At 40.3% G+C, this 23752-nt stretch overlaps 1 protein-coding gene across 6 annotated transcripts in view; it reads left to right on the plus strand.

Moving 5' to 3' along the window:
* The window catches only part of LOC101983738 (nesprin-1-like), a 191322-nt gene that overhangs the window by 56976 nt on the left and 110594 nt on the right, over nucleotides 1-23752 (plus strand). The window contains exon 1 of one of the 6 annotated variants that reach the window (XM_013352285.2): nucleotides 11052-11195. The exons of the other annotated variants lie outside the window; for them this stretch is intronic. Within the exon in view, the coding sequence (XP_013207739.1) occupies nucleotides 11156-11195 (40 nt within the window). The 5' untranslated portion in view covers nucleotides 11052-11155. Of the gene's footprint in view, nucleotides 1-11051; nucleotides 11196-23752 lie in introns of those variants that run through there. 6 annotated transcript variants of the gene reach the window in all.

The following is a 23752-nucleotide window of genomic DNA, read 5'->3' on the forward strand; positions in this document are numbered from 1 at the left end:
CATACGTATTCCATCCATCCTCTAGAAATGCCTCTGAAGCATTGTTGATACGGGGCTCAGGGTTGCTGGCACCCTAGATTCTAGATAGATGCATGATCCCCTTTATAAAGGACCCCTTAGCTCCCCTGGTTATTATATGTTTTATTTTGTTGCTTGATTTTCTTTTTATGAACATCCCAGTACAACTAAAAACTATTGTTTCTCAGGGGGAGATCACTGCCAAGATTTCTGTTTTTTGTTTGTTTGTTTGTTTGTTTTTTAAGCAAGGCTAGTAGGGTATGCTGTGATTCCTGGCTTTAAACAGCCCCAGATTTTAAAAAAAAAATCAATCAAACAAACAAACAACACAGAACAAAACCTAAAGTAGCAGGGACTGTCTCTGTTCCCTTGGTTTGTAGTGACTCTGGGAATCTCGCTGTAGGGTAGCATTCAGTGTTGTATAGACTGAAATTAGGTCAGGGAAATAGAAAATGGAAAACATCTCTGTATTTCTGCCTGGATAAAAAAAAAAGCCAGAGTGAACATCAGATTGAAGCAGCAGTTTTGTTTCTGAACTAAGTTTCTTCCCTTCTTGCTTTCCTATGGGAGACATGTCTTTCTTCGTCCACATTTTCTTGAATCTCAGCAAAAGCAGAGTGTCTCCTGAGTCCTTCTACCATTGGGCCCATTGGAGGAAAGGGTCCAGGGAGGATGCTCCATGTCTCTTCCTGGACAACTCCCCAGGCATCCTGTAGAAGGAGCAGGGTCCATTTGTTGTAGGGAGCACATGGCCCTTTGTTCTGTCCCGCCTGACTAGCTTACACCCAAAATAATAACACAGAAAGTGTATTCATTTAAACACTGCCTGGCCCATTATCTCTAGCCTCTTATTGGCTAACTCTCACATCTTGATTTAACCCATTTCTAATAATCTGTATCGCCACGTGACTGTGGCTTACCGGCATGAGTTTAACCAGCATCTCTCTCGGGCAGGAGAACCATGGCGTCTGCCTGACTCTGCTCTTCTTCCCCCCAGAATTCTGTTCTGTCTTCCCAGCCTACCTGAGTTCCTCCCTATCAACTAGGCCAAGGCAGTTTCTTTAAAACTCAATGAAAGCAACACAATTACAGAAGGGCCTCCTACACCATCCATTGTTGCAGTTGCTCAGGTTGAAGGTTGCTATTCCTGTGGGAGCAAGTAGAGTATACCATCCCAAGGTGATTCTGACTGAAGGAGCTGAATGATCCAGCGCCATGAATCTGGAGACCTAAAATGGCCTCCTCCATGAACCCTGTCCCCAGTAGAAAGACTGGTTGGGCCTCTCAAGATGGGCTAAGCTATCTAGCCACTTTGGTGGATGCATTTGGCAGCATTTGGGGGTGATCATGGGCTTAGTGACTTCCTATCTATCAAACTCAAAAGACACAAGCTAGACTCCGCAAACTGTTGACATGAAAACCAAACTTGGGGGTGTAAGAAAGAGCCTCAGAGGAATGCTGGAAAACATAACAAAAAATATTTTGATATGTTTTAGACCAACACATATCTACACAATGAATACAAAGTATCAGTACTTTAACTTCTATATTATTCAGTGTGGAACAGAAAAGGAAAAACAGACATATGATTGCGCTTTTCATCTACTTTGCTTTGAATTTGTGATAATTTAGTTAGATCTTATTAACAACAACCCACTGAAGAATTTAGGGAAGCTGTCAGACAGCCTAGGAAACAGCGAGATAATTCATAGACTTGTGCTTTTTGGTTTTAAAATCGTGTTGTTCAGTAAAGTGTAAATCCAACAAGTAATTAATTAGACTAAAATCATGAAGAATATGACAGGCTAGCATTCGGATCACAGGTCACTAAATGAGGGCTTGTTCTTTAGGTCACACTGTGTTGTCTACTTTTTCTATTCCTTGTAGATATTTTATCAGCATGTCTAAGTCAAGGGAACACAAGCTTTGCCTCGAAGAGAGGTGCTCCTGGTCTAACTCAGCTTAGATGAGCATAAGATCTCACACTTCCGGACTTTTCTCCCAAGAGATCTCTGTGGGGATGAACTAGATGTGTGACTCTAAATTTTCAGAATTACTTGAGAATATACCTCATGTGATTCATGTATATTTATTTTTTAATCCTGTCTTGCTTCCCCCCCTAGTCATTTTATCGCAATCAAACCCCATCCTGACCTACTTTTCTCTTCCTGCTACAGATGGAAGAAGCCATTCTTTGTTTTCAATAGTGTGCCTTTTATGCTATTAGTAACAGCTTTTAATAGGGCCTCTGACCTTTGTGATTAAAACTGGCTGTTGTTTTGTTGTTTCGCGTGCATTTTGATTATTAACTCCAGGGTCATAATGATATCATTATGAGGCAGATGTTGGTAATCATAATTTACTCGAGGAAGCAGAAAGAATCTGTACTAATGCCCAAGTAGTGGAGGGAGAAAGAAACAAAGTTTGATAATTGCTGCTAAGTTCACAGAACTGTCTACTATATATGATCCATGAAGCAATTCCCAAGCTTTATTAGGCATAAAAATCACTTGAGAGTTGTGTGTGTGTGTGTGTGTGCGTGTGTGTGCAAGTGAACATGCATGTATGTGCTTGAGCATGTGAAGAGCAGAAGTTGACATCCGAAGTTGATATCAGGTGCTCTCGGTGGCTGTCTCTCATAGGTATTGAGTCAGGGTCTCTCCCTAAACTTTGAACATCAGTGATCCTCTTGTCTCTATCTCCCTCTTTATATATACCAGGATCACAGGTGTGCACCGTCACTTCCGGCTTTTCACATGGGTGCTGGGGATTTGAGCTCAGGCCCTATCTCAACAGAACTCTCTCCCTAACTCATCACCCTGGGACTCGCTTCAATGGAGACAGCATATCTGATGCTGGAGGCTACTGTGGTACCCAGGATTTCTCTCACAAGCTTCCTGGTGATGCCAGTGATGCTGGTCCAGGCATTTTGAGAACCAATAATGAATCAACATTCTGGATTTTAGAAATAGAAGCTCTTTTATATTCAAAAATCTCTATGTTCAAGTATTTCCTGTGGTACTATGCATATTTCACTGTTTAATCTCTATTTTTAACTTCAGTAATGTTAAGCTTTGTTTCACAAATTTTAAAATCTATTTTGTGAACTACCGGTTTATATATTAGCAATGTAATAGGTTTCAAAATTTTTCCTCATTGACCTTATGTTTTTAACTTCTGTTTTGGTAAATATTTCCCTAATATGTTTGCCTTTATATTCATGACATCCTGGGTATAAGACATCCATGCACAGGTAAGATGCACCTGTGTGACTGAAGGCAACTGAGCAAGTCAAGCAAACCAGAAAGACGCTTCCATCTGATGGTGTCTGCTTCAGTCTCCTGCACTGGGTTCCTATCTTGGGCTCTTGTCTTGGGCTCCTGCCTTGGGCTCCTGCCCTGACCTCCCTCAATGACCAGTCACTACATGTAACCTTCCCCAACTTGCTTTGGTCAGAGGTTTATAAAAGCAACAAAGAAGCAAATGAGGTCATGCTGTTATGTTACTTCAGGCCCAGAGTTCTCTCTTCATCCAGTTAGCCTTGGTTCTTACTATGTTTTGGGGGCAGTTATTATTAGTCACTTCATTTCTTTCAACTTTCCAAACCACTTGGAATTTAGTTTGGTGAAAAGTGAAGTTATAAACAGAAGTTTTAATGCTAACACATTCTTTTTTATTAGATTTTTAAAAAATAATTAATTATTTAATATCTCAACTGCAGTTTCCCCTCCCTCCTCTCCTCCCAGTTCCTCCCTGCAGTCAAAGACTGCTCTTTCGTTTTCCAGCTGCACAGACCCAAGATAATCACACAGAAACTATAGTAATTGCAATATTATTTGGCCAATAGCTTAAGCATATTTCCAGCTAACTTTTATATCTTAAATTAACCCATTCCTGTTATTTTGCATTTTACTACAAGGCTTGTGGTTTACCGCTAAGGTTCCATGGCCTCTGTCTCCTTCAGCAGCTACATGGCATCTTCGTGACTCCACCTTCTTCCCTTTTCTATCAGCTTGGAATCCCCATCTTAATCTATTCTGCCCTGCCTTAGGCTGAAGAAGCTTTGTTCATCAACCAATAAAAGTAACACATGTACAAAAGGACTTCCCACACCATTTCCCCTTTTCTGTTTAAATAAAAGGGAAGGTTTTAATTTTAACATAGTAAATTATATATAAAAACAGGTATCAAGCAAGAATTACAGTTACAATAATTATATCTATTTTATCTTTTATTATAACTAAGGAAAACTATAATTAAAACTATCTATTCTTCAACTCTGTCAAGGACTCCAGAAGGATATAATATTACCTAAGTAAACAGGAAGTTCATTATAAGCAACTTCCAAAACTCTAGAATTGACAGAGACCTCTTGCTGGCTGGATCATTACCCAAAGTTCTTCTGTAACAATGGGGCATCCATCTTCAACCTATAGGTCCATAGTATCTGGCAGATATTTTCATGAAGCAGGAAATTTGAAAGATCTGCTTTGCCTTGTAATGACAAAGTTCATCAGATTCTTTCTTCTGTGTCCTGCAGATGTCTGACAGTCCTTTCATGAAGCAGAAACCCTGAAGGATGATCTCATCTTTAGGCAAGCTCAGCAGTCATTTTTCTGTGGGTCCTGCATGCCAAGTTCATACAGCATACCACCCAACAGTCCAGGCAAGAGCATCTTTTTTGCCCAAATGGCTTAATCAACTGCTTAAGGAGCCCCTTTGATACCCATCATCCTCTTGAAGTAGATTAATGTTGCCAGGAGCAGATGTGCCTCATTGTCTTCCCACACCACCTCCCCCCACGTTTCTTATGTACCCCCATTCACCTCCCTTTGGTTCCTATTCAGAAAAGGGCAGGCCTCCCATGGATTTCTACAAAACATGCCCTATCCAGTTGTAGTAAAGACTAAGGCTAAACAAGGAAAGTCAGTATGAAGATTAGGGTCCCAAAAGCCAGGAAAAGAATCAGAGACATCCTCTGCTCCCACTGTGAAGAGTCCCACAAGAAGACCAAGCTACACAACTGTCACATATATACAGAAGGCCGATGTCAGACCCGTGCAGGCTCCCTGGTTGTTGATTCAGTCTGCGTGAGCCCCTATGAGCCCAGGTTAGTTGATTCTGTGGGTTTTCTTATGATGCCCTTCACCCCTCTGGCTCCTACAATATCCCCTCCCTCTCTTCAGCAGGATTCCCTGAGCTTGGCCTAGTATTTTACTGTGGATTTCTGCATCTGTTTCCACCAGTTGCTGCATGGAGCCTCCCTGATGACAGCTGGGCTAGGCACCAATCTATGAGAATAGCAGAATAACGTTAGGTATTATTACCAGGTATTACACTAGTATTTCTTTTCTCCACTCATGTTTTGTTCTATCCTAGGTCTATAAGCCATCCAATCTCTAGGTCCTAGAACTCTGGGCAGTGTCATGAGCGGGCTCACTCTCCTGGCCTGGGCCTCAGGCTGGACAGTCATTAGCTGACCACTCCCACAATCTCTGTGTCACCCCTTATTCCAGCACATCCTATAGGCAGGGTAGGCTGTAGGTCGAAGGTAATGTGGCTTTGTTGGTGACCCAGTCCATCCACTGGCAGTCTTGCCTGGTCACAGTAGGTGACCAGTTCAGGCTATGGATCCCCTTTTGCTAGGAGTCTTTTCTGGGGTCATCCTTGTAGATTCCTGGGAGTTTCCCTTACACCAGGTTTCTACCTGGCCCTGAAATGGCCGCCTTTGTAGACAACTCTTTCAGTACTCTCTCCCCCACAGCTCCACCCTCACCTCATCCCTGTGCCAGCACCAGTCTTTAGTGATCTTCCCGGTTAAGATAGAGCAAAATGTCCTTCTTTTCCATTCTGTTCTGTGCCGTGTCCTTCCTCTGCTATCAGAAAGTGCTAAGGAATAAATACACATTTTCATGTACTTTAATATTTGGTAGAAGAAATGTACTATAGCCATTCCACTGTTGCACTTTTCAACTCTGAATCATCATGGTGTGTGTGTGTGTGTGTGTGTGTGTGTGTGTGTGTGTGTATGTGTGGGAAATCTGAGATAAACATCATGGTGTATATTGTGTGTGTGTATGTGTGTGGGGGATCTGAGATAAACATCATGGTGTGTGTGTGTGTGTGTGCATGTGTATGTGTGTGTGTATTGTGTGGGGGGGATATCTGAGATAAACATCATGGTGTATATTGTGTGTGCATATGTATGTGTGTGTATGTGGAATATCTGAGATAAACATCATGGTGTGTTTGTGTGTATATATGTGTGTGCATGTGTGTGTGTATGTGTGTGTGTATATGTGTGTGTGTGTGTGTGTATGTATGTGGGGGGCAGGGGATCTTACATCTCTTCTTATCTTCATAGAGCACCAAGAAAACTCTTTTTGCTTTAATGATCACATTTTATGTTTTGGATTTGATACCCTCACACAAATGTCAATAAATGCCAATTTTTCTGCCGTAATAACTAGCTGCCCTTCAGATAACAGGGAAGTTTGGAGCTAACATCATCATGACATTAAACATACACTTTCATCCTCTTATCTTTTTCTGTTGCCTTTCCTTGAATGAGGATGGAGACAAAAGTGTCCATAGAAGCTTTCCAGTCCTCTCCCCAGGGCACTTCAGAGCAGCTGGAGGATTCATCCAACATACTGCTTTTCTGCTACGATTATCAACATTCTAGCCGTAATAGGTTAAGGAAATGGTGTTCAAGTTTGTGTTATTTTGCTAGGGATTGTGCTTCATTAAATAGCATGATTAAAAAGTTAATGCCAAACATTCCATTCATATGGCTTAATGAATAAGGGATATCATGATATTATAAATATATATATATATATATATATACATATATACACACACACACATATATGTGCACTTGCTACTGTTATTCAGCTTTTATAAAAGAAAGTCAGGTACTTTCAACAACATGGGTGAACCTGAAGAACATTAAACTAAATGAAATTGCCAGATATAGAAGAAATGTCGCATAAATTTCTGAACTCTGGTAACCAGTTTGTAGAAATAATAGAACAGTGGTTACCAGAGGCATGTGTACAAGGTAACCCAGGAAAGCTTGGGCCATAGGGTGCTAAGCTGTAATTATGTGGGACACTAGGATGAGTAGTCTAGAGATCTAAGATCCAGTTTGTTGACAGTTGCTAATAATATATTAACTCAGCTGGGCAGTGGCCGTGCACACCTTTAATTCCAGCACTTAGGAGGCAGAGGCAGGTGGATCTCTGTGAGTTCCAAGTCAGCCTGGTCTACAGAGCAAGTTTCAGGACAGCTAGGAGTATATAAAGAAACGCTGTCTTAAACCAAATAATAATAATGATGATGATAATACTACTAATAACATATTAATATACTGAAATTTTCTGAGTAGATTTCAGTTCCTTTTAATATACATAAAAGGTAGGGGGGACTTAATTGGGGGAGGGGGAGGGAAATGGGAGGCAGTGGCGGGGAAGAGACAGAAATCTTTAATAAATAAATAAATTAAAAAACATATAAATACAAAAAAAGGTAAATAATGCCTAACTGCTGATTATTTCACTCTGTACATGGGTGTATGTGTCAAAAGGTTATGGTATATACTCTAAAAATAAACTTTAAAAATCAATGTTTAAAATAATATGTTGGAAAGATAAACGATACTTTCTTTCTTGTGAGGCGCATAGCAGAGCATTGGGCAGTGCTTTCTGACCTCTGAGATTATACTCTTTTTTTTTTTTTGTTTTTTTGTTTTTTTGTTTTTCGAGACAGGGTTTCCCTGTGGCTTTGGAGCCTGTCCTGGAACTAGCTCTGTAGACCAGGCTGGTCTCGAACTCACAGGGATCCACCTGCCTCTGCCTCCCGAGTGCTGGGATTAAAGGCGTGCGCTCTTAAGTGATGAGAATCCCTCCCGTGACCATCATTGGCAGTGAGGTTCATCTTGGAGTGGTACTCCAAAGACACCATTCCGAAGACACCTTGCTGGAAGTCCCGCCGTGGTTTCTCTTCCTACCTCTGTCTATTTGGCATCCACACATCCTTGAAGGGCTCCGCTAAGCCTTATCAGCAACACCATAAACCTGAGATTTGCTGCCAACTTTCTACTTTCGGCATGCTCTTATGCCATTTGAAAGGTGGTAGGTTGGACCGAAATGGCCTCGGAGTCTGTATTTTGCTGCTCCCCAATCTTCCTGTCTCCTCCTTTGCCTTCTTCCAGCCCTGCCCCCTGCTGCTGTTATTTTCTAAATGGTGACAGCGTCCTGAGGTTGCTATCATGTCTCCCTGAAAAGAAACACCACCCTTGAAGCCAGCAAACCGAAGATAAAAGGGAAGAACAAGTTGGCTGCTCATTAGAGTTAAAGAAGAAAGGGCAGGTTATTATAAAACAAACCAGCAGCCTCCTCCAACCCTGGGTCCTTCCAAGCTCCTTTCTACTGCTTTTCGTCATGGGTAGAGATGCTTTGTTTACAATTCACAAGTATACCTCTGTGTTCAGTGTCGGAAGACAAGTTGGTGAGGAAATGGGCTCCATTTGATTAATTCCCACCACACACACACACACACACGATGTACTTGTGTTCATTGAAGGAAAAAAATCTTTCTAAAGCTTTTGGAAAACTTGGCATTCAGGGATGCTGAATACAGATTCCATATCTTCCTTTTTCTCCTTGCCCCGTGTCTCCTCCCACTAGAAAGTCCCCATGACACCTAGACAGCAAGCCTTTTAAAGACAGCTTCTCATTCCCACAGCCCTTCTATAGCACTGAGTAGCTACTTTCCAAATGAAGATGAAGTTTAAACGAGAAATTGGGAAGGAGTGAAATGTTCCCCAAGAGTCTTTCGGTCTCCCAGACACGACTTCACTGGGGCAATGGTATGGCTATAAAGGAAGATCAGAGTGATTTAAAGTTCCTTATCCTTGTCCTTTGCCTCTTTAAACACGAGTGAGGCTGAACAGAATGATAAAGTTGAAGAGTCTGTGTTGACGATGTTGAAATTGGATAGGGAGAGACATAGCAGAGAAAATGAACTACCCCTGACAGCGAACAAGGAAAATATTCCAGTCTATCTTCTCTCTGCCATTAAATGGGCTACCCCAGAGGACAAATGCTGCCCCCTTGGGGGTGCATGCTAGACGGGGTGCATTGTCCTTAAAGGTTCAGGATAACTTTGTGATTGCTCAGCTTCTTTGCTCTGAACACATTAAGATAAAGGAAGAATAATGGTTCAGATTTGCTCAGGAAATATATGCTGGGATGTCTAAACTTCCCAAAAGCCCCAATTCTTGATATTATGAAGCAAGTAGAGGAAAAAGAGTCACTTAAATACTCTGGTTCCTTCTGACCTATAGAGATGGCTGAGCTTGCCTGTCTTTGCTCAAGCATAGTCCACTAGCAAGTTCTTAGAAAGTAGGGGTCTGTGTTTCTCTAGTGACAAATATTAGATAAACTGAAGTCTGGATAATAAGGAATAACAATGACTAAGGAACAGGGTCAAGGTGAAAAACTGTACAAAGAATTTCTATAAAGCATTAGGCAAGGGATTGCAGAGTTAGCCCGGCAGTTAAGAACACTTCCGCTCTTGTAGAGGACTCAGCTCCCACATGGTGACTGACAAGCGTTTGTACTCCAGCTCTAAGGGGATCTCACTCCCTCATCTGCCTCCTACAAGCCCTGCACGCACAGGCTGCATAGACCTATAATGTAGGAAAATGACCCATGTGAATAAAATAAACATACAGAAATCTCAAAAATAATCTAATGTTAAAACACCAGGTGAAATCTTTGTTGTGGTTCAGTAAGGCTTGTGATGTTATTTGGACATCTCTCCCCAAATGGGTAAACTGAGGCATGTAGTCTATTCAGCTTCTTGAAGTCTCATAGTAAATGACATGGCTTCAGGTCCAAGTCAGACATGTGGCCTTCCCAAAGCCCCAGGTCTACTGCTGAAAAAATGTATGGCTTCCATCTGCTTGAATGAAGATTAGCTGTTATATTCTTTGTGATGGTCAGCATATTTTATTTCGAGAACTCCAGGACACTTATAAGCTTGATATTAACAATAGGTATCACTATTATACATGGGAAAATCATATGAATTGATTCATTTTTGTTTGGGCATCAGATTAGCAGACATAAGAATGGTTCTGGTCGATTCCTGTTTTGTATGGAAATTTTAGGTCAAGGAATGTGTTTTGTTTGGTGACCTGGCCTTGAACTGCCTTGGGAAATATATGGAATGTTTAAACACCACCAGAGTCTTTTCACTCCAAACATTTGCCTCTTATATGACATTTTTTCTTAACTGACATTTTCTATGCTCAAATAATGTAAAATCTCTATTTTTGCTCTAATACATTATTAAATATATAATAATTTTATCCTGATGCCTTGCTATGCAAATATGTTAATAATAGTTTTAATGTGAGTGTCAATATTATATGTTTGTAGAAAAATCAGGAAGTTTACCTAACAAATAAGAACAAACACTATTATACCCATGTAAATATTAATTAATTAAACAGCATTGTGATATTCTACAAAAAAATTTCATGTAATTTCTTCTCCCATAGTGTAAAATTAACATTAAGAATATATTTCTAAAGTAAGAATCCTGGGTGTTCTTATTTAATATAAATGATTATTTTAAAACAAACAAAACCTTTAGAAGTTATTCACGTTTTATTTTCTCTATCTTTGTTAGGATTTAATTGACACAACCCTGTGTTGTCCAAGGTGAACAGCGTGGTGATTTGATTCTTATACAAGTTGTGCAATTACTGTCATAATCAAATTAGCAATAAGAGCGTAGCATAACAACAACCAAGTTCTGAATTATACAATGGAAAATGACCCTTTTTTTTTATGTACACCGAAAATGCTGCTGAAGCATTTTTCACAAATTGATGTGTGAAGAGCTCCTGCGGAAACACTGGCACAGGAGTGATGCATTTGGTGTGCGCACAGGGGGTAAGGCTGAGGAATGGGAAGAGAATGCCTGCACAGACAGACGGTTGCTATAGTGACCCTTGAGGGAGAGGGCTGCTAAGTAAGCTGACGTTTCCTTAGTGAAAGCGGTGTTTGGTTTAGATACTGATTGAGTTGCGCCAACTCTCAAAAGTCAGTAAAACAAGCAGAATATGAGGAAAGCAAACTACAGGACTCCAGGTGCGATCAAAGGTACGGTTTGCTGTGATTGTTTGGATGCGTGTGAATGCTTGTTTTACTTCATCTTGATTCACAGCTACCAAAAATGTAAAGAATGCTTGGAGTGGACTTTAAAATAACCCATAAAGTTTGAGTATGTTTTTCTTATTATTGCATCTGAACCTAAAATGAATAGAAGCAAAGTGAATGGTAATAGTGTATTTATGGATTTGGAAAACTTTTATTACATGCAGGTTTGGTATGGAATAAAAGCCTGAATAGCAAAAATTGTCATGATTCTTCAATGGCATCTAAAATCCAAGACATCAGTGCATGAAGGTTAGCCATTTTGGCAGAGCTGAGGAATACCTCAAACTGATAAACAATGATGCTACTGAGACCTGACTCACAGAACAAAAAACTGTCCTTGTCTCTCTGCGGATCTATTTTCTTTTTATTTCTTATACAATGATTTTAACTTTTAAGTGGTTTGTTGCATTTCATGTCTTCATGTGAATATAATGGAATTATTTCATTATATCTTTAACTTTTTCCTAATTTCTTTTTTTCTGAGTTTATTGAGTTACAACTGTCAAATAACTTGTATGTGAATGATAGATACAACTTGATATTTTGAGCAATATACACTGTGATTATCAATATCAACATAATTAATGTATCATCACTTCACAAAGTTACTGTGTGTGTGCTGAAAATATTTAAAATCTACTAAGCCAGTTTTAAGCATCTAAAGTTAATTTCTCTCTGTGCTCATCATTTCTTCAGGTGATTGGCAGGTCTTGTTCATTTTTTCGGTATTTATGACAGCATATCTCCATGTTCCTCAACCCCCAGTTTTGACAACCTATATTCCTCCTTTTGCTCCTTTGAATTCAGCTTCTACAGATTCCAAACATGAGTGAAATTATATAATCTTTGTCTTTTTGTATTTGACTTCTTTTGCTCTCTATGACACTGTTCTGTATCTTTCAAAATATCACAAATGATAGTTTACTTTTTATGAAGTCTGAATAATGTGGACTCTATCTTCTGTCTATCTGTCTCTATCATCTAGCTAAATAGCTCTAGCTGTCATCTCTCCACCTCTCTATTATCTATAATCTACTTTCTATTTACTTATCATCTATCAATAATTTGTCTATGATCCATTTATCTATCCATTTGTCCACTAATCGACAATTAAATTGATTTCAGACTTACATAAAAACACTGCATGAACATCGGAGAGGATGCCATTTCTTTAGCACACTGATTTCATCACCTTAGCACGTATCTTAGAGCTGAAAAGGTCCAATCATATGAAGTCCAGTTATCGTCTTCCTGAGGAGCTTCTACACTGTTCCCCATCATGGCTGCGCTGTGCAACATTTCCACCCACAAGGAAGCGTCAGTTTCTTTCCTCTATACTATTTCTTGACACTTCTCTTTAGTTATTTAGTAACGGTCACCCTTCATTTGTGATGTCAACATTTCACTGTGTTTTTTATTTGTACCCTTTAATGGTTTGATGTTGAGTCGCTTTCATCTCATATTTTACCTCTATGTCCTCTTTTCAATAATATTTGGGGAGATTCTCTGTCCCTTTAACATGAGGGTATGTGCTTCTTGCTCTGGAGTTGATTTCTTGCATATCTTAGATATTAACCCTGTATCAGTTATATGATCTGTGGAAGTCTTCTCCCTGCCCATAGGCAGACTCTTCGCTCTGTGGATTGTTCACTTTGCTGGACGGAATTTTTAGAGCTTTGCCATTTGATATAATCCCATCTAACTTTTGGTGTGGGAAAATGCTTTTCACAAAATTATTGCTCAGACTAATGTCAAGAAGCTTTTTACCTAATGTATCCTTCTGGTAGTATTTTGGCCTTTGGTGTTTGAAATATTTAAATCCCTGTTCCATTTAAGTTGGATTTTTGTGTGTAATTTAAGGTACAAATCAATCTATCCTTTCCATGTATATACCTTGTTTTCATATCATCTTTTAATGGAGAGATGCTCTCTCCATTGTATATTCTTAGTACCTTCTTGAAATTTAACTCACTGTGTTTTGCATGATTTTTCCCCATGTTTTCTATCCTGTCCCTTGCTTGTGTCCGTTTCTATTTCAAGACTGTATAATTTGATGATTGTAGCGTCACAAGACAATGTGAAATTAGTAAGGACGATTCATCCAGTTTTGCTCTTTGTCGCTTGTCAGTTACCTATGCATTTTAAAAGTTTTTTTTATAGTTTAAGGTGTTCTTCAAGTCTGCCACTCTTTATTTTTCTGTCATGATGGTCTGTCTAGTCCTGAAAGTGATATATAGAAATCTATGTCAACCTTCATTTGTTAGTATTTGTTGTATATATTTAAGTACTCCAATGTTGAAGCACCCATAAATACACAATATGTTATATCCTGACTATTAATGAATGCTTGTCATTATATAATATGTGACATTTCTGACTTAAAGTATATATTGTTTGATACATATATTGTAACCTTTGATCGTTTTTATTCACAATTTTCTTAGAATTCATTAGTCCATTCATTCACTCCAGCCTATATGTACTATTAGGTTAATCGTTAATCTAGTGTAGAATCTTTTAACTCTGTCCCCAGAATTCTATGTATTTTAATTAAGTAATTAACCTATATGTGTTTAAAGTTATTAGTAAATAAGGGCTTGTGTTTTCCACTTCTGAATGGAAGTGGAAACTTCTTGTTTTCTGAACGCCGTGCAGACCATCCCACCTTTCCGTTCTCTCTGTCTTCTGTCTCTTGTGAGTTGATGATTGTTTGCAAGGACATGCTTGCTTTCACCTTTATATTTTGTTTAAAAAAATTCTATAAACTCTATTTATCTTTTCATTCATGGTTAACAGGAGATTTATATGAAACATTCTGAAGGTAAACTTTTGACTGTATTCTTAAAAATCTGTTTTAACTTCTCCCATGCCTTGTTATTGACATCACAATGTGCATCTTTCATTTAACTATTATCACATTATCATAATCATAGTTATCTTAATTACTTTTGTTCTTAGTTTTTGCTTTGCTTAACAGTTATTTGCATGGCCATCACAGTAACTGGGTGTTTCTAAATTTGCCTATATTGCTAGCTTTATAGTGAATTTCTTATTCATATTTTCATACTATAATAATTTTCTATTTCTATTTGAACAAGTCATTTAGCATTTCTTTAAGGTAGACTTAAGAGTGATGAACTCCCTCAGCTTTTATCTGGAACAGTTCTTATCTCTTCCTTAAAAATACTTTGAATTTTTTGCCAGGAAGTTCATCTATCTCCATGTTTTTAGAGTTACTATTGATTTATTTTGCCCCTTTTATGGTATCATAAGGTTATTTGTGAATCTTCTGGGCGTCTCTTGGTGACTAAGAATTTGAAGTCACTGGCACCTCTTCCAGTCTTTGAAAACAAAACTATTTACCCACCAGTCATTCAGTCCAAAGATTGCAGGCAGACCAGCTAAAGGCTTTTTTCTGGTGTCTTAAAGCAGGATCAACTGGTGGTTAGATCATGGAATATATGGATCTATTGCTTGAGTACCCAGGGTCTGTCTTGTAACATTGAGAAGGGTCAGAGATATTGTCCACTGTGATGAACCTGACAATGGAGTCCACAGAGAGTATTCTGAACTCCGAGCCCACAGCAGCTGTGCTAGTTTTAGCATAGGCCTTCATCTGCGTCCATGAAAGCCCGCCTCAGCTGAAGTAGAACAGGACCTGGGTCCACTGGAATAGTCCTGACGCTGGGATTGTGGCATCACAAGAAACTGCTCAGTACTGATTCACAGTGCGTGAAAAGGAATGAGAGTCAGTTCCTCTAACTGGGAAACAAACATGCACATGCTAGTCCTCTGCTGCTCTGATCCAGGCCACCGAGGCGAGCCGTTTCTGATGCAGATTTATGGCTTTTAAATAAAATGCAATATCTAATCATGAACGGGTTAAAATTTGGAATATACTAATTGGTTATACCAAAAATACCAAATGTTAACAGCCCTTTAGTTTATTTAGTCTCTCAAAATTTCATCCATGTAAGCCATGTAATTTAATCATATTCAACAGCTTCAGTCACACATTTATCAAGTGATGTGAGTTTGTTTATATTTTGCAGAGTTTTGGCTAAGATTTCTTTGGTTCTAATCATTCAGAATTTCCATGAAATGATGTGCCTTCTAAAATCAATAGTATTAAAATACTGGAATGGGGCTGAGACTATAAGGATGTGATTTAAAAATACTTTTAGGCTTTGACAAAAGGAAGAACATAGATATAAAGACTGTAACAAAAAGTACAACCAAGCCTGGTAGCAAAAGAATACAATACAGTTCCTTTTATAGGGAATGGATATTCTGCAAATTATACCTTTCTGTGATTTCTTATTCTATTGCTTCCTTCTCTCATCCCCCATCTGCGTCGGTGGGATGTCCATCACCTGTACTCAGGGAATTTGAAAGATAGCTAGTTTAAGACAACAGAGAATAATGAGCCTATAGAAAACCAGAGGAAGTAAGTTCCAGGCAGAAGCTTTGTTCTCATTCAGTGGTCTTCTTAGGGGCTGAAAGGATGGCTCAGTGGGTAGAAGAGGCTGTAGAAGTATCAAAGAGTTCCACAGTAGCCGGGAATGGTGCAGAACAAAGGCTTATTTATTTGGAGACAAACTTACAGTAGGGGTGGTGATCCACAGTTCTCTGCATGCACTGGGAACTGGGAGCCGACTCCCGTAGTAAAGGGGACCGACCACACATGCTTTTTGTCTGCACTTATAGTACATGAGACCACACCCCAAATGAACAAGTATTCAAGGTTATTGGCTGAAGGAGTCTCCACAACACCAGCCCTTTGCTCTTGTAGAGGATCAGAAGTCAATCCCCAGCACCCACATTGGGCAGCTTACGACTACCGATAACTCTAACGGCAGGACGAGCCCACACCTCTGACATCCGTGCACACTCTCATCCATGTGCACTTACCCACATGTAGATAAACTTACTTCCATGTAATTAAATTAATTACAAATAATAAAAGTAGGACTAAGACTGGGCATGGTGGGGCACATCTTCAATCCTAGCACATGGGAGGCAGAGACAGGAGGATCATTATGAGTTGGAGGCCAGCTTGACCTATGTAGTTAAGTTCTAGGCTGGCCAAGGCTACATACTGAGACCTTGCCTCAAAACAACAACCCCCAAAAACAAACGAAGATAGGTGGGAGAGGGGAATGTTTCTGGAGTTCAGAGCACACAGTGCTTGTCCAGAGGACCAGAGATTGGTTCCCGGCATCCATATGCAGGCTCCCAACTGTTCATAACTCCAGCTCAAGGGATCCGATAGCTCTGACCTCAGCAGGTCACCCGCTCTCACACCTACCATACACATATACACAACACACAACACACATCACACATAACATACACATATACACAACACACATCACACATACACAACACACAACACATATCACACATACCATACACATATACACAACACACAACACACATCACACATACCATACACATATACACAACACACAATACACATCACACATACCATACACATATACACAACACACAACACACATCACAGACCCCTACACACAATTTTTTTAAAAAGCACGTTACACGTCCCTCCTTGGTAAGTCCTCAGCTCTTAATTTTTGTGCACTCCTGGATGACCACCTTTATCAGGTGAGACATAGGCATCTCCTGCATTGAAACACCAACGTGGAAGGGTGGTGACATGGTGGTCAAGGAGAGAGGCAAAGTAGAGAGCAGTTGCTGGAGTTTCGTGGTGAGAGAAGTCAGAAGCCGTGCTGGCTGTCTCTGAGTGTGGAAAGGCACAACAGGCCTGGCTGGTTCAACCTAGGAAGTGTATAAATCAGTAAGAAAAAACTCTAAGTAATCAGAAAGCTAATGTGCTTGGACTATTCAGACGACTTGATGTAACTGGCAGTCTCCTGACTGACAGCTGTGATCTTCTTCTTTTTCCTGCACCAACCAATGTGTTCACAGTCTTGAATCCAAGACACACCAAGAGGGCCTTAGGCACATTGAAGTAAGTGGAAGGGGCAGCGTGTCGTGGTGATAAAGGGCTTGGCTCTGGGTGTCTAGCACACCTGGGGGGCAACACTTGATTCCCTCTGAATGTAATGTCTCTAATGCGACATGCGACAAATGAGAGCTGCAGCCCTCTTTGTCCTTTGGACTTAATAACTAGCACTGCCACGAACACAGCTGGCGCTCCGCCGTACAGGCTGGGCTTGTCCTCCAGTTCGGAACACTCATTCTCCATCACCCTGAAGCTGCCAGGTAATCAGGACTCGCCCTCCACCTCTGAGCAGTCTCTCCCCTCCAGAGAGCCCATATCCTGCAACTGATCAACAGATGAAGTCTCTGTTCCTTGCTTCTATTGAGAGCGTAACTCAAGACTACCTGGACTTGAGAGATAAAATCGCATCTCGGTTCGGCCTCTCCCTCCCCGCAGTCCTGCTTTCCTTATACCCCTAACGCTGTGACTGAGAGCTCATCCGCTAAACCCTCTCTCCAGAGAGAGTTTCCATAGATACGCATGATTACGGGGCAGCTGCAAAGGTGGCTATGTGTGGACAGGAAACAACGCTGCAGGCGCCTACACAAGCCAGCTTCTGAGAACATCTGGCTGCACTCTGTTTCCTGATGAGGGGCCCAGGGCAGCAATGAGAGACTGAGAATCAGGATGGAAAAAGTGAGAGGAGTATAGGGAGGCAGTCAAAATGTCACGGGGCAGGGCACTTTTTTTTTTTTTTTAGCTCAGAAAGATGCTGGAATACATGGGGCTTAGATAAGCAGTCAGATCTACCACTCAGGTGTGTTCTAACCCAATCGTTGCTTATATGGGAAATGGGGGCCACGATGATAGAAGGATTTCCCTAGACTTAGGCCTGTACTTGCTGAGACACTACTTTGGACACTGGATCACCTGTCTTTAAGCTTAGAATAGTGTCTATCTTGCCTATTGTTGGCTCAGATGTTTTATCTGAAAATATTTTGGAAACTTCTCTGGGCAATTAGTACACGAGAGTGGAGCAAAGTGATTGAAAGCCCAGGTTCGGGCACTAGACAGATGTGGATGGCTTGTCATTTGGTGTCATCCGTGTCTCTTTGGGCAAGTCGATTTACCTTGCTAGCCCCAGTATCCCAAACTATGCAGCTGGGCTGGAGGTAGGAAGGGCTCAGCTGTCCTCATGGTGTCTCTAACACAGCCTTTTCTTCTGAGTTAGGAGGAAGAGGCTCAGATGTAAGGAGTGACATTTCCTCCTAGCTACAGTGGGTAGGAGGACTAATTGGGATAGACAGGTATTGATGTCGCCTTACTGAGCTGTTGCAATGTTTGAATCAGAGAAGGGAAGTGATAACTATCTGCAATGTCATGCCAGCCACATAGGCCCTAACTGAATGATAGAATTTTATTACTCAAATATAAACACAAGTACATCACATATAAGCTTACTCATGCATGGTTTTGGGCTGGGACCCAAAATATCCACTAGTAACAGCTGATGCTATCTGTCAGTGAAGTCCCTGTGAGAAGATGTGGCATGGGGTCATGGATATCAGTGGAAGATGCTCACTGACAGAAACGTCAGGATGGCACCACACTCCTGAAGCAGCTGGGAGCTACAGCCCTCTGGTGGTCATGTTGGTCATTACACGACTGATGACCCAGTGAAGTCTTTCAGGGTCCTGAGCTCACACGCTGGGAAGAAACATTTTGAGACTGAAATTTTCAACATGTCTTATTAAATTGCGGTTTAACTCTGTATTTAACTTTACTCTTTTAAACTCTTAGGTTTTTCTTTTCTTTCTTTCTTTCTTTTTTTTTTTTTTTTTTTTTTTTTTTTTTTTTTTTTGAGACAGGGTTTCTCAGTAGCTATGGAGACAGTCCTGGAACTCACTCTGTAGATCAGGCACCTGATCTCATCCCTAGTGAGTGTTAACATTGTAATGTCTTTTGCATCTCGAAGGGATGGACATCATAAGATAAAAGTCAAAACATAGCAAGTTATTTTACTTATATTTGGAAAATGATAAAAAAAATTAAGATGTCTGGCAATAAAAGAAGCTTGGCATGAAGTAAAAACGAAAAATAATATTAGCAATAATGCAAAATGTAGAATCTCAAAAGATGAAAATATAAACTTGAACCCGATTAAGATAAAAGGTAAAGTTTAATAAGAAAAAAAACAAAAGCCAAATATTGAACACATACATTACAGAAAAGTTATACTTTCTTGGGAAATAATATTTGTTTATTTTTAAAACCTGCACTGATTTTGAGGTACTACATTCCTTAATAGTGTGATCTACTACATCCCCCTTCCTCATCTACACTGAATAAAACACTGTGTTCTGATCCACAGATAGTTCTTCATATCTATCTATTTATTGTGTGTATGTATTCGTGGGGACACCTGTGTCACTGCACACGTGTAGAGTGTAGAGTTCATAGTACAACATAATGCATGTACAACTCTTTTGAGTTGTACTGTGCATGTATGTATGTATGTATGTATGTATGTATGTATGTATGTATGTAGTATGTACTCCTAGCATGTGGATCTGAAGACTGAACCTGGTGGCAAGTGCCTCTTATTACCCATTGAGCCATCTCACTAGGCTGAACTTTAGCATGTTCATGTGTTAACATTGATGTGTTTGTATGAAGGTATTTCAGGAAACTTCCAATATTCCACTTCCTTCTGACCAGAAAAGGGGAGTCCATGGTTGTGGCGTTTTGACAGAATCAAGGGCAGTTCATCTGTGTGTGAAATGACTTTTTGGCATGTGACACAATGGCCTAGCTCTTCTGAGCCTCCGCGCTAGCTGGAAACACAGCAGAATCAGCTGTCTTCATGCCATTCTCGTGTAGCTGAATAGAAGAAACCCTCCGCTGCAGCAGTGGTAGTCCCCAAAGCTCCCCTGCTAGCACACGGTGGAGCTGGCTGGGGCATCTCCTCACCCACATTGTCTTCAACACGGTAACAGTCACGTTTTTGCACTTTTTTAACCTGATAAAGTATTTCACACTGCTGCAGTTAATTTTTCTTTCTCACATAAAACGTGGACTGTGCTGCAATTTCTTTTGATTTCTGTATTCCATGCTAGACTTCAGGAACACCAAACCATCTTCTCAGTTTGATGCACACGAGATGGGTCCAGGGAAAAGTGCCACACAAACACACCAAAAAAAAAATGAGTTTATATGCCTGGTTAAAATTAAATTAACTTATTGTAAGAGTCTGAAAATCTGAATATCAACTACTTTAAATTTCATTATTTTTTAGACTTTATTATATTTTATAAATATCTGTACTTATAGTTTTCTTTATAATAGTCATCTATCTATTTTCTTTTAAAGTTCGTTTTATTTTTGACTGGCACCTGATGCTTGCATACTATGAGGCAATGTTTGGATGTTTCAATAGGTTAGATAATGAGTTTGTGCAATTAACATAAACGTCACTTTTAACTTTCATCTCCATCTATAAGGAGTACGTCTAAATGTACTGCTGAGCTTCTTCGGGGTGTAATGCATTATTATCAAAAGTGTTACCCTATAATGCCATAGAACACCAGAATTCATTCATACTATCCACGACCACTGACCCCTCCTTACTACCACACTCCCTGGCCTGGGGTAACCACCACTCTACCCCTCAATTCTGTGAGGTCAATTTCTTTATGTTCTCGTGGAAGAGAGTTCACAGGGTGTTCTCCCTCCCTCCCTCCCTTCCTCCCTCCCTTCTCTCTGTCTCTGTCTCTCTGTCTCTCTCTCCTCACAGTCCCTCCAGGTCCATAGTGGCATCTTTGTTGTTTAACCTCCACTTTGTTTTAGCTTCCTAGTTTATATCTGGGTCCGTGACACAGGCTCTGTCAGCGGTTCCCTTATGAAATCCAATGAGATGAACTTGCAGGAATGTGTCAGTTCACCAGTTCTGCAGACACAATGCGTTCTAGTCGCATCACTGTGTGGCCGTTTTCTCTGCAAAAACTGCAGCACACAGCAGCTGTATCCATAAGTAAAGGATGTCCCAAGTGTGGAAAACTTGCTGAAACAATTGCAATTTATTATGTTTAGACAGACCTAAAGGGCATTAAAGGGGCTGCCAGCAGGCACTGCCCCAGGAGACTCTGCTCTCTGCCTCTCTGCTTATGTGCACTGGTTTGTCTCTTTAGTATGACTGTTTCTCTCCCAGGTACACATCTCCACCACTGTCCTGTACATAGACCTTTGTGAAGACATCCAGGCCAGCAGCCCTGTTTTCCATCCCAGCGTCTAAGAATTGTCACATGGCACCCATGACATTTATTATGTGTGCCCCTCAACTGGAATAAAAGGCATTTACACCCCTTCAGAGAAAAGTATTCACATTAGGTCAGATAAAAATAAGATTACAAATAGTTTTGATTAGGGTTCTCACTACTGTGCTTCCTCAGGAGGGTAAAGCTGTCCCACGAAACCCAAGTATTTCCCCACAGCTTCATCCCTGCAGCTAAGCCAGCGTACATCATCTGATGAGTGTGCTACTAAACCATCCATGCTTAACTGTTTCCACCTAACAAATACAATTATTCAACTAACAAAATATACCGTCTAATTTTCCTTCGCTGAGAATGGCAAGTGGAAAATGTTATGAAAATTACAACAGATTGTATTTTTAGCTAACAATAGCTTCCTCAAGCTTATCAATTATATTTTATAATTTGTCCTGTGTTTTTTGAAACAAAAATTACATTTATTGTAGCAACATAAACCAAACACAATATCAGGATAGACACACCTTCTCCCCACCCTTTTCTTTTCTATCATAAATGATTAGATTTGACTGACAACATATGTCAGATATCATGTAAAATTTCAATTAGGTTGGCTAATGTTATATAACTTCTAAATAACTTCCACTGAAGTTCTTAGCCTCACTGAATTTTGGCATTTTACAAACACCGTATTATAAGAACAAAGATTTTTACCCAAATAAGCAGATTTACTGTAGAAATAGCCAAATATGATAAATAGTGTGGGAATAAAAGAAATTAAATTGAAAACTTACACAGTGAGTCTCTGTCTCAAAAAAATTATCCTGCCAGCAACAGGCAGGATTCCTGCTGGTCCCTGCCCATGTGCATGCCTGGGACAGAGCTTAGGTCATCAACTAAGATGATTCTGACCTCCAGTAGGAATGATTAGTGCTTGTAAGTGTCTTTAATTGCCCCATTGGGCTTGGGGTGCTGCTGGCATCTAAAAGGCAGCAAGCAGGGATGCCATCAAACATCTGGAATGGTAAGGACAACCACACAGTTTTATCTCATTCATAATGTCAAAAGTGCTGGGGCTAAGAAACCTTATCTTAGGGACTTAGATAATTCTTTCCTTCTTACCCTTTAAGCCTTACATCGAAAGTGAAGGGCACTACTGTGTTTTGCAATATGAATTTTTCTCCAAGACAGGGTTTCTCTGTAGCTTTGGAGCCTATTCTGGAACTAGTTCTTGTAGCCCAGGCTGACCTCGAACTCACAAAGATCCGCCTGCCTCTGCCTCCCTAGTACTGGGATTAAAGGCATGCACCACAACTTCCTGGCTGAAATGTGATTTTGACAAACCGGGTTCTTTGGTTCTAGTCACTGGCTTTACATACCAAAGAAATATAATTCTGATTCTCAAAGTCTTAAGAAAAGTTTGTGTTTACTGGCAACTACTTGAAAAGGGATGGAAGGAGTAACCAGAGCATTCAGGGTCCCAAAAGTGTGCTTTGTCCCCTTTTCCTCAAGGGCATCACTCTCTCTGAGAGTCTGTGGATCTTTGTTCCCCTGTCTCTGTCCAGCTTTGCCATTAGTTCATGCTGGGTCTTAGGCACAGTAACTGATTTCCGTTTCTTGGCATTTTTCCTTGCTATTAATTTCATCAGAACACCAAAATCCCAGAGGATGAGACCAAAGAAGTATACCTGGAATCTTTTCATCACAGAAAGAACACACACACACACACACGCACACACACATTGTGTTAATGAGTCTGTCACATAAGTAAACTATTTTAGTTAATCTTTGTTACATAACAAACCCTTCCACAGTTTTGTGGCTTAAAACATGGACAGGCTGGGCATGGTGGCAAAAGTCTTTAATGCCAGCACTCAGGAGGCCAGTTAAGTGACTCTGAGTTTGAGACCAATGTTGTCTACATAGCAAGTTCTAAATCAGTAGGGTGGGGCTACAGTGAGTCCCTATCTCAAAAATAAACAAACAAATAAAAATTTAAAAAAAAACCAGTCACTTCTGGTCACAGAGCATGCTTGTCTGGTTAGTTATAAGCAAATATGGATAGATTTTTAAAAGATACCTATCTAAGACAATGTGACAAGAAGGAGGTTAGGTGGTTGGGGAACAATCCGGGGAGAAAGCTTTCTTCCCATGAGGACCATGTGCTGAAGTTTGTTGGGGTACAGAGGAACGTGAGCATCAGATGGCTTGCTGGACTCCCTGGGTTCTCCTGGGGCTGAACTCATCTGCAGCGCTGGCTGAACTCC

Source organism: Microtus ochrogaster, linkage group LG9 (assembly GCF_000317375.1).
Source record: "Microtus ochrogaster isolate Prairie Vole_2 linkage group LG9, MicOch1.0, whole genome shotgun sequence".
NCBI classification, from domain to species: domain Eukaryota; kingdom Metazoa; phylum Chordata; class Mammalia; order Rodentia; family Cricetidae; genus Microtus; species Microtus ochrogaster.